This window comes from Lampris incognitus, chromosome 3 (assembly GCF_029633865.1).
Source record: "Lampris incognitus isolate fLamInc1 chromosome 3, fLamInc1.hap2, whole genome shotgun sequence".
In the NCBI taxonomy this organism is placed as follows: Eukaryota; Metazoa; Chordata; class Actinopteri; order Lampriformes; family Lampridae; genus Lampris; species Lampris incognitus.
This window is the reverse complement of record NC_079213.1, coordinates 113449921-113467039: the sequence shown is the minus strand read 5'-3', so window position 1 is coordinate 113467039 and position 17119 is coordinate 113449921. Positions and strand designations below refer to the sequence as shown.

The 17119-nt window shown below is 44.3% G+C and overlaps 1 protein-coding gene across 1 annotated transcript in view; it reads left to right on the top strand.

The window, feature by feature from the left end:
- LOC130110190 (arf-GAP with coiled-coil, ANK repeat and PH domain-containing protein 2-like) overlaps positions 1-17119 on the top strand; it is a 121982-nt gene that overhangs the window by 55495 nt on the left and 49368 nt on the right. Inside the window, 1 exon segment of the mRNA XM_056277202.1 lies at positions 11965-12039. Within this exon segment, the coding sequence (XP_056133177.1) occupies positions 11965-12039 (75 nt within the window).

Below are 17119 nucleotides of genomic sequence, written 5' to 3'. Positions count from 1 at the left end.
GGGCGGCAGGTGGGGAGACACCCTGGACAGGCCGCCAGGCCATCACAGGGCCCACACACATTCACACACACACACACACACACACACACACACACACACATTCACACACACACACACACACACACACACACACACACACACACACACACACACACACACACACACACACACACACACACACACACACACACAGGGACAGTTTAGTACGGCCCATTCACCTGACCTACATGTCTTTGGACTGTGGGAGGAAACCGGAGCACCTGGAGGAAACCTGCGCAGATGCGGGGAGAATATGCGAACTCCACACAGAGGATGACCCGGGACGACCCCCAAAGTTGGACTACCCCGGGGCTCGAACCCAGAACCTTCTTGCTGTAAGGCGACTGCGCTACCGTGCCGCCCAAAGCTATACCCAATATAAATCCATCCATTATCCAAACCGCTTATCCTGCTCTCAGGGTCGCGGGGATGCTGGAGCCTATCCCAGCAGTCACTGGGCAGCAGGCGGGGAGACACCCTGGACAGGCCACCAGGCCATCACAGGGCCACCCAGTAAACAATAATATTGAAATAGGTACTAGGCTACTACAGTCTGAAATTGTAAATTAGCTTACTTTTGATGATTACAACAGAAGACGATGGGGCTTGTTATGTCATTATAGTCCAGTGATTCAGTCAGCTCTCTTTCAAAGGAGAGCAGGGACAAAGAGTCCAGTCTGTATGTCATCATGATGCCCTGATACCAGCTTATATCTGACTGACAGCTGAAAAGAGTCTTTCAGCAGTACAGCTGCTGATGGGAAAGGGCTGAATTAGCATCCGCATACGTGTCGTTACTGTTTGACACCTGAGGAGAAACTGGAGCAGGAGTAGGTGGCTGGGTTGAGAATGATGATTGAAGAGAGCTTCAGCCGAATTCTCCCTCCCGCTCCTCATGATGTCTTTTTGTGATGTAATGAATTATCTGTTCATTTATTTATTTGTAATTTGTCTTATATGAACTTCCAGTAGCCTAGGATCAGTGTAGTCATTAGCAGTAGTGACTCAGTAGGTTTCTAGCATCCACCTTCTCAGAGTGGAATATTATCCCAGAAGTAACGATCTGCAGTCAGAGATAATGATGAAAACAGTCAGTATACCTACCACGCTGCCAAACGCACAAGATGTATGTAGAAGTTGCTGGGTTAGCTCAGATACATTAACAGCAACTCGGTGTCTGCTTCTGATTACTGTAGTGAATTCAGGGGGCAGCCGGGAATCCGCCGCAGCCGGGACATGAACCCGGGTCTCCTGCACCACGGGCGACTTCGCTAACCAGTCAACTAAACGGTCCGAGCCGTTAGCCAACCAGCTAGCAAGTCTAGTCATCCGTGCTCGTTACACTACCCCCCTCTTCAGGAAGTGCATCCCCTCGCTTCAGCATACCAGCTCCCTCACGCCTCTGGGTCCACGCGCTTCCAATGGCCTCACGGTCTCACCATCCCACTCCTGACACCAATGTAGCGAAATCAGGGGGCAGCCGGGAAGCGAACCCGGGTCGCCCGCTGCGCTAACCAGTCGACTAAAGGGTCCGAGCCGTTAGCCAACCGGCTAGCAAGTCTAGTCATCCGTGGTCGTTACACTACCCCCCTCTTCAGGAAGTGCATCCCCGCACTTCAGCATACCAGCTCCCTCACGCCTCTGGGTCCACACGCTTCCAATGGCCTCACGGTCTCACCATCCCACTCCTGACACCAATGTAGCGAAATCAGGGGGCAGCCGGGAAGCGAATCCGGGTCGCCCGCTGCGCTAACCAGTCGACTAAAGGGTCCGAGCCGTTAGCCAACCGGCTAGCAAGTCTAGTCATCCGTGATCGTTACACTATGTTTATTGGCGGCCGGCAAACAACGAAGCTCACCGCGTGGCGCTTACTTACTTCCTGATTACTGGTCACATGACGTAACTTCCTGGCATCCGGTGATTCTTAAAGTGACCACAACAAAATACAGAAACACATAAAGAATTACTGTAGAAAGCAGAAACAAGACTTGTAACTCGTAACAAAACAACGTGTTTGTACTCGCTGTGGTGTGTGTGTGTGTGGTGTGTGTGTGTGTGTGTGTGTGTGTGTGTGTGTGTGTGTGTACTCGTGCACGGCCCCCTGATAAACAGGCCTTCTTTTTAAGCGGATGATCTTGTTTTTGCAACAGGCCCCAGTGTGAAGGAAGGCTGATTATTATCAGAGAACCACGGAGGAGGAAGGAGGGGCAGGGCCTCCTCACAGTCAGCTGAGAGAGGGAGGGGGGGGGATGAGGAGTCATTGTGATAAGGGGATGTTCAGAGGGAGATGAAGGGAGACGAGTGCAGGAAGACAAATGCAGAGAGAAGAGAAATTCCACGGCGTGTTCGGGGTGTCTGCTCGGTGTTCACGTCCCTCCGAGTCTGAAGGATGAAGACCGGGTCCTCAGAGCAGAACTGTCAGAGAGAGAGAGAGAAGAGAGGAGGATAGAAGAGAGAGAGAAAGTTGTTGTACACGTGTGAGGAGGGAGGACGGGGTAGAGGGGGATTTAAGCCTTCTTCATTGCCAGGGAGATTGAAACTACAACAGCCAACCGGCGTGGAAGGAAGAACAAAAGAGGAAGTGACCGACTTTCAGGAGCGGATCTGAAGAAAGATGACGGAAGTCCCAAACGGGAGAGAAATGGAAGTGGACGGGTAGTTTGTCCGTCTGGTTTTCGGAGGCTGAAACCATCAGAAGACAGACTGAGAAACCACAGAATCTGAGTGTCAGAAACCAGAGGACCCCCCTGTGGAAAATACATCTGAAGAAGAGGAAGAGTGTGATTATAAAACCATGGCTTTATTCATGTGAAAGACTCGGCAATGCAGAATATGAGCCTGGTGCTGCGGGACTGAAACGCCAAAAAGACCCCAGGAGAGGAGAGGAGGTCTTTAGGCAGCAAGAGGAGGACAGATGGTGGTTTTCTCTCCAAATGAGGAGCAGCCAAAGGATTCAGGAGGATCTTGACTTCAGGGCTTTTGGGAGAAGAGAGCTTGTGTGAGACGAATCAGAGGCTTCCCCGTGTGAACTGCCATTCTCTTTTCATCATGAAGCTGAAGAAGATGGAGCGACTGTGCAGGGAGGTGTGGAGGAGCTGCCAGCAGGTCTGACTCCTTTAAACCCCACTTCACACAGAGATAGAGCAGAACCGGGTCATATCATTAGTTAGTTTGTTTTCCAGACCAGACAACTTAAATTCATGTTTGCTGAGTGACGGCCAATTTCACACACACTGGTTGCTGTTGAGAAACAAAAACTTTTTTCAAAGCTGCAATCCATGACATCTCCATGTGAGAGGTGGAGGTGATGTGGTGGTGGTGTTGGACAGACAGTCAGTCTTCCAGTAGAACAGTGTTGTGATATAGTGGATGTAGAAGGTAGAGAGAAACACACCTCCTGACTCTGATGTTCTGGAACTACAAACCAGGTGTAGCAGAACAACAAACCAGGTGTAGCGGGACTACAGACAAGGTGTAGCAGGACTACAGACAAGGTGTAGCAGGACTACAGACAAGGTGTAGCAGGACTACAAACCAGGTGTAGCAGAACAACAAACCAGGTGTAGCAGGACTACAGACAAGGTGTAGCAGGACTACAAACCAGGTGTAGCAGAACTACAGACAAGGTGTAGCAGGACTACAGACAAGGTGTAGCAGAACAACAAACCAGGTGTAGCAGGACTACAGACAAGGTGTAGCAGGACTACAAACCAGGTGTAGCAGAACAACAAACCAGGTGTAGCAGGACTACAGACAAGATGTAGCAGGACTACAAACCAGGTGTAGCAGAACAACAAACCAGGTGTAGCAGGACTACAGACAAGTTGTAGCAGAACAACAAACCAGGTGTAGCAGGACTACAGACCAGGTGTAGCAGGACTACAAACCGGGTGTAGCAGGACTACAGACAAGATGTAGCAGGACTACAAACCAGGTGTAGCAGAACAACAAACCAGGTGTAGCAGGACTACAGACAAGGTGTAGCAGAACTACAAACCGGGTGTAGCAGAACTACAAACCGGGTGTAGCAGGACTACAAACCAGGTGTAGCAGAACAACAAACCAGGTGTAGCAGGACTACAGACAAGGTGTAGCAGAACTACAAACCGGGTGTAGCAGGACTACAGACGAGGTGTAGCAGGACTACAAACCAGGTGTAGCAGCCATTGTGGCTGGTGTGCCGTCAGCTCAGCAGTAACAGTCCCACCCTTGTAAACATGGATCCTGGGACCAAAGCTAACTAACACATGCAGTCTAACGTATTACACACTACTATAGTCATGTTGGTTGTCATGGACACATCAGCATCACGTCTCATACTGGTTGTCATGGACACGTCAGCATCACGTCTCAGTCTTTTTTCCAACACGTACGTGTTTGCTGCTGCACCAGTGTTCATCTCACCCAGTCAAAACATCTCAGCAGTGGTATACGGAGACTGGAGAGTGTCTCTAACCATGGTGAAGATGACTGGTGGTGTTGTGGAGCCTGACTCCATCACACACATTGAGAACAAAAGTCACAGATTTAAACTTTAAAAAGAGAAAAATAAGAAGAGAAACCAGATTTATAATAGAAACTAACGCGGCATGGTGGCGCTGTGGTTAGCACGGTCACCTCGCAGCAAGAAGGTCCTGGGTTCGAGCCCCGGGGTAGTCCAACCTTGGTGGGTCGTCCCAGTTCGTCCTCTGTGTGGAGTTTGTATGTTCTCCCCATGTCTGTGTGGGTTTCCTCCGGGTGCTCTGGTTTCCTCCCACGGTCCAAAGACATGTAGGTCAGGCGAATCAAAGACATGTAGGTCAGGTGACTCAAAGACACGTAGGTCAGGTGACTCAAAGACACATAGGTCAGGTGAATCAAAGACACGTAGGTCAGGTGACTCAAAGACACGTAGGTCAGGCGAATCAAAGACACGTAGGTCAGGCGAATCAAAGACATGTAGGTCAGGCGAATCAAAGACATGTAGGTCAGGTGACTCAAAGACATGTAGGTCAGGTGAATCAAAGACATGTAGGTCAGGTGACTCAAAGACATGTAGGTCAGGTGACTCAAAGACATGTAGGTCAGGCGAATCAAAGACATGTAGGTCAGGGGACTCAAAGACATGTAGGTCAGGTGAATCAAAGACATGTAGGTCAGGTGACTCAAAGACACGTAGGTCAGGTGACTCAAAGACACGTAGGTCAGGCGAATCAAAGACATGTAGGTCAGGTGACTCAAAGACACGTAGGTCAGGTGACTCAAAGACACGTAGGTCAGGTGACTCAAAGACACATAGGTCAGGTGACTCAAAGACACGTAGGTCAGGTGACTCAAAGACACGTAGGTCAGGTGAATCAAAGACACGTAGGTCAGGTGACTCAAAGACACGTAGGTCAGGTGACTCAAAGACACGTAGGTCAGGTGACTCAAAGACACATAGGTCAGGTGACTCAAAGACACGTAGGTCAGGCGAATCAAAGACACGTAGGTCAGGCGAATCAAAGACATGTAGGTCAGGCGAATCAAAGACATGTAGGTCAGGTGACTCAAAGACATGTAGGTCAGGTGAATCAAAGACATGTAGGTCAGGTGACTCAAAGACATGTAGGTCAGGTGACTCAAAGACATGTAGGTCAGGCGAATCAAAGACATGTAGGTCAGGTGACTCAAAGACATGTAGGTCAGGTGACTCAAAGACATGTAGGTCAGGTGAATCAAAGACATGTAGGTCAGGTGACTCAAAGACACGTAGGTCAGGCGAATCAAAGACATGTAGGTCAGGTGACTCAAAGACATGTAGGTCAGATGACTCAAAGACATGTAGGTCAGGTGAATCAAAGACACGTAGGTCAGGTGAATCAAAGACATGTAGGTCAGGTGAATCAAAGACACGTAGGTCAGGTGAATCAAAGACATGTAGGTCAGGTGACTCAAAGACATGTAGGTCAGGTGAATCAAAGACATGTAGGTCAGGCGAATCAAAGACATGTAGGTCAGGTGACTCAAAGACACGTAGGTCAGGTGAATCAAAGACATGTAGGTCAGGCGAATCAAAGACATGTAGGTCAGGTGACTCAAAGACATGTGGGTCAGGTGAACCGGCCGTACTAAATTGTCCCTAGGTGTGTGTGTGTATGTGTGTGTGTGTGTGCATGCCCTGTGATGGCCTGGTGGCCTGTCCAGGGTGTGTCCCCGCCTGCCGCCCAATGACTGCTGGGATAGGCTCCAGCATCCCCACGACCCTGAGAGCAGGATGAGCAGTTTGGGTAATGGATGGATGGATGGATGGATTACATTTATACAGAGCTTTTCTAGACACACAAAGCCCTTCAAGGTGAAGGGGGTAACTCACTTCAACCACCACCAATGTGCAGCACCACCCGGGTGATGCACGGCAGCCATGTTGCACCAGAACGCTCACCACACATCAGCTCGAGGTGGAGAGGGTGGAGTCACTGAGCCAGTTACATGGGGCTGATGAGGTGGCCAGTTGGAGAGAGCCAGGCTGGGAATTTTGCCAGGACACCAGGGAACCCCCTACTCTTTGTGATAAGTGCCTTGGGATCTTTAATGACCACAGCGAGTCAGGACCTGGGTTTAAGGTCTCATCTGAAGGACGGCACATGATGGACAGGATGACTAAGGGGGATTTCCAGAGAAAGTTAATGTGGACGATTTATTTAAACCAGGAAACTTTAACGGTCATCAAACAGTCCTGAGATCCAGCCTGGCAGATGATGAGAGGCTGTCTGACGTGTGTGTGTCTCTGGTGAGGTGTCAGATTGTTTGTGAAGACATAAAATAGATTGGGGTGACCCTGTCTGTCCACCATACAGTCAGCAGGGCTGAACAACACGCCTGTTTCTCCGTTTGATGATGGTGAATCACACATTCTACACAGAGTCACATGTCAGAGAAGAAACAACATGAAGTTTCACAGACTGACTGCCCTGCAGACCAACACACACACACACACACACACACACACACACCCACACACACACACACACACACACACAGAGGGAGAGAGACAGACAGAGACAAAACGAGATAGAGGGATAGAGGAGATAAAGGAGAGAGAGGAGAGAGACAGACAGACAAGAGAGAGACAGACAGAGACACAGCGAGATAGGGGATAGAGGAGATAAAGGAGAGAGAGGAGAGACATAGAGAGAGAGAGAGAAAGACAGACGAGAGAGAGACGGACAGAGAGAGAGAGACAGACAGAGACACAGCGAGATAGAGGGATAGAGGAGATAAAGGAGAGAGAGAGAGAGACAGAGAGAGAGACATAGAGAGAGACAGACAGACAAGAGAGAGACGGACAGAGAAAGAGAGACAGAGACAGACAGACAGACAGACAGACAGACAGACAGACAGACAGACAGACAGACAGACAGACAGAGAGAGAGAGAGAGACAGAGGGTTTGGCTCCACAGTGGGAGAGATGACTAAACTGAAATGCTAGTGGATTCTGGAAACTGGGAAGAGTTTTTATCTAATTTCAACATATATATACCTATATATATATATATATATATATATATAGTTATATATATACAGAGAGAGAGAGAGAGAGAGAGCTTCATTTTGTACTTGCGATTTAAAAAATTTTTTTTGTCCTATTCTATTTATCTTGTTTATTTAGTGATTTTATATTCTTGCACAGTAAGTGAGCATCCCTTTCATCTACCTGACTTTGTATCTCTGTACACGTGACAATAAAGCTCCTTGAATCCTCTATGAGCCGTTAAAGGCAAGGTGAGTCACATTTACAGCATCATTTGAGAGGAGGCACACACACACGCACACACACACACACACACACACACACACACTGGACCGCTTGTTGACGTCCCGGCGGGGAGAGATGGCAGCTGATAGACGCTCTGACGGCGTTGGCTGGGTTGTTATGGAGGGATGGGGAAAACATTTCCCATCTGATGTTATCAGACCCCTCCCCCCTCCACTCGCTCCTCTGTCCGCCAACTTCCTCTTCAAACACAACAACATGGACGTGTTCCTCAAATACTCCACCCTGAAATTAGTGTCCGCCTCATACTCACACGTGACCCTACAGAGGGAGAGTGCCCTCTCTTGACAGGGGTCTGACATTTACATTGACATATGTACTACATGGGAAGTTGAAACCCTACAAACCGCTGAGCTGCAGGTTGCCTGTGGGGATGTGGAGTTCATGAGCTATGATAAATGACAACTACCAAACAGCAGAACGATGATATAAAAACTTGGAATAGTCACTTTCCTCCGGAAGTGACGTCATTTCCCAGTCCCGGAAGTCACTTCCGCCCAATGACTGCTGGGATAGGCTCCAGCACCCCGCGACCCTGATTAGGATAAGCGGCTTGGAAATGGAAGGATGAATGGAATAGTCACTTTTTATATGCAGCTTGTTAAACAGTTGTTTCTGTCTTCGAATATTTGTTTAGAGATTGACAAGGAAAATAGTGGAGGTCAGCAGTTCTCTTCTGGTGTCCTCCCAGCCTTTGAGGACATTTCTGGAGTTTAAATTCTTTGAACAAAATAGTTCAGGTTGTTTTATAGGCTCGCATCTCAATGGTGAATTACAGGACTGGTCCCTGCAGACAGTTTGCTGGTCCACTGGTTGTCTGGGCTGAAGTAAGACTCTTAACGCCCAGACAATGGCAGCATAGAAGCAGAGCTGGAGATACGATATCACCCAGAAATGTAAAAGAAGATCGTCTGTAGATATACACTAACATGATGTTAACTTGTACCTTAACTTAACTTCCGGACCTTGTATATAACCAAAGTGAGAGCTGTGTCCACATTCTCGACACAAAGCCAAACACGTTTTCAGTGGGTGTTGGACTCAGCCAAGGTTGTCCCTTGTCTCCCATTCTGTTTGTGATATTCATGGACAGGATCTCAAGGCGCAGCCAAGGTGAGGAGTGTGTCCGTTTTGGGAACCTCAGAATTGCATCTCTGCTCTTTGCAGATGATGTGGTTTTGTTGGCTTCATCAGAACGTGACCTCCAGCGCACACTGGGGCGGTTTGCAGCTGAGTGTGAAATGGCCGGGATGAGAGTCAGCACCTCCAAGTCTGAGGCCATGGTTCTCTACCGGAAAATGGTGGCTTGGTCCCTCCGGTTTGGGGATGAGTTGTTACCTCAAGTGAAGGAGTTCAAGTATCTCGGGGTCTTGTTCACGAGTGAGGGTAGGATGGAGCAGGAGATTGACAGGTGGATTGGTGCAGCATCAGCAGTAATGCGGACATTGTACCGGACCGTTGTGGTGAAGAGGGAGCTGAGTCGGAAGGCAAAGCTCTCAATTAACCAGTCAGTCTTCGTTCCAACCCTCACCTATGGTCATGAGCTTTGGGTAGTGACCAAAAGGGTGAGATGGTGGATACAAGCGGCTGAAATGAGTTTCCTCCGTAGGGTGTCTGGGCTCAGCCTTAGAGATAGGGTGAGGAGCTCGGACATCCGGAGGGAGCTCGGAGTAGAGCTGCGGCTCCTTCGTGTCGAAAGGAGCCAGTTGAGGTGGTTCGGGCATCTGATTAGGATGCCTCCTGGGCGCCTTCCTTTGGAGGTTTACCGGGCACATCCACCTGGGAGGAGACCCCGGGGTAGACCCAAAACTTGCTGGAGGGACTACATGTCCAGTCTGGCCTAGGAACACCTTGGGATCCCCCAGGAGGAGCTGGAGGGCATTGCTGGGGAGAGGGACGTCTGGAGTTCCCTACTTAGCTTGCTGCCACCGCCACCCGACCCCGGAGAAGGGGCTGGTGATGAGATGAGATGAACTTGTACCTCTCATCTCAGTCATGACACAACTAAAACAAATCAGTTTACGAATTTTACTGGATTGAAGAAAGCATCTATAGCTTCGAAAAAGAGGTTCTATCAGCTTAACAACACAGTGTTCTCTCATCTTACCGTGGAAGCGTGTCATATTGCTTTAGGGCTTCAGTTTGTCAACCATCTTAAACAAGTGAACGTGTTTACAACATAACTGAAGCATTAATGGCGATGGTGGAAGAGTCGGTGCCTCATGCTGCGGATATTAAACTGCTCACGTAAGCAGACGTGTGTGACAGCAGAGCATTTGCGTTGTACAAGGAGGAATAACGCTGACCCCTTTAGTGTTGAAAGGCAGTAATACTGGTTGTTAAGGGGTAGAAAAACACTCCTGCCATGTAAAACAGGCCTTCTCGGGCGTCTGGGTAGCGTAGTGGTCTATTTCGTTGCCTACCAGCACTGGGATCCTGGTTCGAATCCCCGTGTTACCTCCGGCTTGGTTGGGCGTCCCTACAGACACAATTGGCCGTGTCTGTGGGTTAGAAGCCGGAATGGCTATATATCCTGTTCGCTGCACTAGCGCCTCCTCTGGTTGGTCGGGGTGCCTATTCAGGATGGTGGTGAATTGGGGGGGAATAGCTACGTCCCCCTGGTGAAACTCCTCACTGTCAGGTGAAAAGAAGTGGCTGGTGACTCCACATGTATGGGAGGAGACATGTGGTAGTCTGCAGCCCTCCTCGGATCGGCAGAAGGGGTGGAGCAGCGACCGGGGCAGCTCGGAAGAGTGGGGTAATTGGCCGGATACAGTTGGGGAGAAAAAGGGGGAAAATCCACCCCCCCCAAAAACAGACCTTCTCCGGCCTTCTTTCTTCATGTGAACTATTGAACTAGCTCACGCTCTCCTCACATGCACGCCACCCAGTCCCTGTCTCCACAGAGACCTCCAGTCAACACTGATCCGGTTGTGCTGTAGCCTTGAGGAAAGCGTATGTGGGTCATGCGGGGTATATCTGAACATCAAGCGGGGCCAATGCCTGCTGGAGGGCAACCCGCCACGTCTCCCGGTCCACCGCCGCCCCGCGGCCCTTCATTCCACATCTATTTTCATCTGGACGGTTCTTCAGCCGCTCAAAGATCCATTCTGTTCTTCTCTTTACACAGTGCACAGTGGCAGGAAGCACAGAACCAGGACTTCACACGGGATGACACTTGTGTGGTAGTGAGAGAGATGGAGAGAGAGATGGAGAGAGATGGAGAGAGAGAGAGAGAGAGAGAGAGAGAGAGAGAGAGAGAGAGAGAGAGAGAGAGAGAGAGAGAGAGAGATGGAGAGAGAGAGAGATGGAGAGAGATGGAGAGAGAGATGGAGAGAGATGGAGAGAGAGAGAGAGAGAGAGAGAGAGAGAGACAGAGAGAGAGACAGAGAGAGAGCTGGTCTCTTTCTTCTACCTCTCCGTGGGAGGGAGAGCTGCATCCACACACTGACTCTTCATCTGTTGCACAGCCATGATGGAGTTTAATTTCCATACACAGGGACATGCTGTCAGTTTCTCTTCCACTGGTTAACAGATGGATGATAGAACTGGCTCTCCTCCTCCTCCTCCTCCTCCTGTGTTGCTTTCTATGTAGTTTCTATTCTTCTCTACTCCCTCATATATTTCTATTCTTCTTCTACTCCCTCTCATGTATTTCTATTCTTCTACTCTGGCTCATGTATTTCTGTTCTTCTACTCCCACTCATGTATTTCTGTTCTTCTGCTCCCGCTCACGTATTTCTATTCTTCTACTCCCACTCATGTATTTCTGTTCTTCTTCTACTCCCTCTCATGTATTTCTATTCTTCTACTCCCACTCATGTATTTCTGTTCTTCTTCTACTCCCTCATGAGGAGATAGATACACCATTATGTCATCATGCCATCTTAAATGAGCACAAGGACGACAACATGTGGCTTCATTTGGTTCAAGTGTGTCTGTGTGAGTGTGTACAGTGTGTGTGTGTGTGTGTGTGTACAGTGTGTGTGTGTGTGTGTGTGTGTGTGTGTGTGTGTGTGTGTGTGTGTGTGTGTGTGTACAGTGTGTGTGTATACACAGTGTGTGTGTGTGTGTGTGTGTGTGTACATGGTGGTTTGGCAGGTTGTGTAATCTGGTTGTGTTTCTTGCAGTTGGACCAGCTGGTGGTGGATGCAGCCAAGGAGAAGAGAGACATGGAGCAGAAACACTCCACCATTCAACAAAAGGTACACACACACACACACACACACACACACACACACACACACACACACACACACACACACACACACACACACACACCACAAACATACACACACGTACACACATACATGCATACACTCTCACATCAACATAGATACCATACACATATGTATGTTTGCATGTGTATGCACACAAAGAAACACACACACACACAGACATGCACAAGGACACACACACACACTGCAGCACTGCAGACTAACAAATAGCTGTATTCTCTCACTAGTGCTGATTCACAGTCTCTCAAGCTCACACTCACACATACACGCATGTACACACGTGGACTCACAATCACTCACTCGCTCACAGAAAAGAAAGCATGCAGACAACAGCATACACAAAATACACACAAAATACACACAAAATACACACATTTCTCTCTTTCCTGACCTCTGACCTCAAACACAAACACGTGCGCGTGCACACACACACACACACATAGTTGAAAGTCATAAAACAACTTAAATGAAGCATGTGTGCTTTGATTATGTGTGAGATTAATTCTTCATGCTATTTGTGTTATAGTTACATGTTTCATGGTAATTTATTATAGTTACATGTTTCATGGTAGTTTATTATAGTTACATGTTTCATGGTAGTTTATTATAGTGACATGTTTCATGGTATTTTATTATAGTTACATGTTTCATGGTAATTTATTATAGTGACATGTTTCATGGTATTTTATTATAGTGACATGTTTCATGGTAATTTATTATAGTGACATGTTTCATGGTATTTTATTATAGTTACATGTTTCATGGTAATTTATTATAGTTACATGTTTCATGGTAATTTATTATAGTTACATGTTTCATGGTAATTTATTATAGTTACATGTTTCATGGTACTTTATTATAGTTACATGTCTCATGGTACTTTATTATAGTTACATGTCTCATGGTTGTTTATTATAGTTACATGTTTCATGGTTGTTTATTATAGTGACATGTTTCATGGTATTTTATTATAGTTACATGTTTCATGGTAATTTATTATAGTTACATGTTTCATGGTACTTTATTATAGTTACATGTCTCATTGTACTTTATTATAGTTACATGTTTCATGGTAATTTATTATAGTTACATGTTCCATAGTACTTTATTATAGTTACATGTTTCATGGTACTTTATTCTAGTTACATGTTTCATGGTTGTTTATTATAGTTACATGTTTCATGGTTGTTTATTATAGTTACATGTTTCATGGTAATTTATTATAGTTACATGTTTCATGGTAGTTTACTATAGTTACATGTTTCATGGTAATTTATCATAGTTATATGTTTCATGGTAGTTTATTATAGTTACATGTTTCATGGTAGTTTATTATAGTTACATGTTTCATGGTAATTTATTATAGTTACATGTTTCATGGTAGTTTATTATAGTTACATGTTTCATGGTACTTTATTATAGTTACATGTCTCATGGTACTTTATTATAGTTACATGTTTCATGGTAATTTATTATAGTTACATGTTCCATAGTACTTTATTATAGTTACATGTTTCATGGTACTTGTTTCATGGTTGTTTATTATAGTTACATGTTTCATGGTAATTTATTATAGTTACATGTCTCATGGTAGTTTATTATAGTTACATGTTTCATGGTAGTTTATTATAATTACATGTTTCATGGTAGTTTATTATAGTTACATCGTTCATGGTAATTTATTATAGTTACATGTTTCATGGTAGTTTATTATAGTTACATGTTTCATGGTAACTATAGTTGCATGTTTCATGGTAATTTATTATATTTACATGTTTCATGGTAATTATAGTTACATGTTTCATGGTAATTTATTATAGTTACATGTTTCATGGTAATTTATTATAGTTACAAGTTTCAGGGTAGTTTATTATAGTTACATGTTTCATGGTAGTTTATTATAGTTACATGTTTCATGGTAATTATAAATACATGTTTCATGATAATTTATTATAGTTACATGTTTCATGGTTGTTTATTATAGTTACATGTTTCATGGTAGTTTACTATAGTTACATGTTTCATGGTAATTTATTATAGTTACATGTTTCATGGTAATTTATCATAGTTACATGTTTCATGGTAGTTTATTATAGTTACATGTTTCATGGTAGTTTATTATAATTACATCTTTCATGGTAATTTATTATAGTTACATGTGTCATGGTAGTTTATTATAGTTACATGTTTCATGGTAACTATAGTTACATGTTTCATGGTAATTTATTATAGTTACATGTTTCATGGTAATTTATTATAGTTACATGTTTCATGGTAATTTATTATAGTTACAAGTTTCAGGGTAGTTTATTATAGTTACATGTTTCATGGTAATTATAATTACATGTTTCATGGTAATTTATTATAGTTACATGTTTCATGGTAACTTATTATAGTTACGTTTCATGGTAATTTATTATAGCTACATGTTTCATGGTAATTTGTTATAGTTACATGTTTCGTGGTAATTATAGTTACATGTTTCATTGTAATTATAGTTACATGTTTCATGGTAGTTTATTATAGTTACATGTTTCATGATAACTTATAGTTACATGTTTAATGGTAATTATAATTACATGTTTCATGGTAGTTTATTATAGTTACATCGTTCATGGTAATTTATTATAGTTACATGTTTCATGGTAGTTTATTATAGTTACATGTTTCATGGTAACTATAGTTGCATGTTTCATGGTAATTTATTATATTTACATGTTTCATGGTAATTATAGTTACATGTTTCATGGTAATTTATTATAGTTACATGTTTCATGGTAATTTATTATAGTTACAAGTTTCAGGGTAGTTTATTATAGTTACATGTTTCATGGTAGTTTATTATAGTTACATGTTTCATGGTAATTATAAATACATGTTTCATGGTAATTTATTATAGTTACATGTTTCATGGTTGTTTATTATAGTTACATGTTTCATGGTAGTTTACTATAGTTGCATGTTTCATGGTAATTTATTATAGTTACATGTTTCATGGTAATTTATCATAGTTACATGTTTCATGGTAGTTTATTATAGTTACATGTTTCATGGTAACTATAGTTACATGTTTCATGGTAATTTATTATAGTTACATGTTTCATGGTAATTTTAGTTACATGTTTCATGGTAATTTATTATAGTTACATGTTTCATGGTAATTTATTATAGTTACAAGTTTCAGGGTAGTTTATTATAGTTACATGTTTCATGGTAATTATAATTACATGTTTCATGGTAATTTATTATAGTTACATGTTTCATGGTAACTTATTATAGTTACGTTTCATGGTAATTTATTATAGCTACATGTTTCATGGTAATTTGTTATAGTTACATGTTTCGTGGTAATTATAGTTACATGTTTCATTGTAATTATAGTTACATGTTTCCTGGTAGTTTATTATAGTTACATGTTTCATGGTAACTTATAGTTACATGTTTAATGGTAATTATAATTACATGTTTCATGGTAGTTTATTACACTTACATGTTTCACGGTAACTTATTATAGTTGCGTGTTTCATGGTAATTTGTTCTAGTTACGCTTCAGATGGATTTTATAATAACATGTAATGATTTTATAATAACATGTAATGATTTTATAATAACATGTACTGATGGTGAAACTGTAAACTTCAGGACTTCTGTGCTGTCACTGTAAAGTGCTGCAGTTACTGAAGTACTTGCTGTCTTGATTGAACACATTTGAAGTACTTGCTGTCTTGATTGAACACATTTGAAGTACTTGCTGTCTTGATTGAACACATTTGAAGTACTTGCTGTCTTGATTGAACACATTGAAATTGTAAAACACGTTTTATGTTATTAAATGGCTGTTAGACGTCAAAGAAGTAAAAAGGTCCATACACACTATTACACACATTCTAATCAACAAACACACAAAACCTGGCTCGTCCATCAGAGACCGTAGTATAAGGTGGTGAAGTATTGTAAAGCAGTGTGTATTTATCAGTGGGGTGACTTACTGGGTAGACTGGGGGTATATATCAGTGGGGTGACTTACTGGGTGAACTGGGAGTATTTATCAGTGGGGTGACTTACTGGGTAGACTGGAGGTATTTATCAGTGGGGTGACTTACTGGGTGAACTGGGAGTATTTATTAGTGGGGTGACTTACTGAGTGAACTGGGGGTATTTATCAGTGGGGGAATTTACTGGGTGAACTGGGGGTATTTATCAGTTGGGGGATTTACTGGGTGAACTGGGGGTATTTATCAGTGGGGTGACTTACTGGGTGAACTGGGGGTATTTATCAGCGAGGGGCTTACTGGGTGAACTGGGGGTATTTATCAGTGGGGGGGGCTTACTGGGTGAACTGGGGGTATTTATCAGCGAGGGGCTTACTGGGTGAACTGGGGGTATTTATCAGTGGGGTGACTTACTGGGTGAACTGGGGGTATTTATCAGTGGGGTGACTTACTGGGTGAAAAGGGTGGTATGTGTAAAACGATCTGAGGATGATCTGACCCACACACCTGCATTATTAAACACAACCCAACCCTGCAGTCTGATCCAAAACACACCAAGCAGGGATCCAGTATGCCCCAGTCATATGCCCAAGTCTCTGTCCAATATGTCCCAGTCTCTGTCCAATAAACCCAAGTCTCTGTCCAATATGTCCCAGTCTCTGTCCAATAAGCCCAAGTCTCTGTCCAATATGTCCCAGTCTCTGTCCAGTATGCTCCAGTCTCTACCAGTATGCCCGTCTCTCCCAGTATGTCTAGTCTCTGTCCAGTATGCCCCTTTCTCTGCCCCAGTATGTCTAGCCTGTGTCCCAGTATGTCTAGCCTGTGTCCCAGTATGCCCCAGTTTATGTCCCAGTATGTCTAGTCTATGTCCCAGTATGCCCCAGTCTATGTGCCAGTGTGTCTAGTCTATTTCCCAGTATGTCTAGTCTCTGTCTAGTGTGCCCCAGTCTCTGTCCCAGTATGTCTAGTCTCTCCCAGTGTGCCCCAGTTTATGTCCCAGTATGTCTAGTCTCTCCCAGTGTGCCCCAGCTTATGTCCCAGTATGTCTAGTCTGT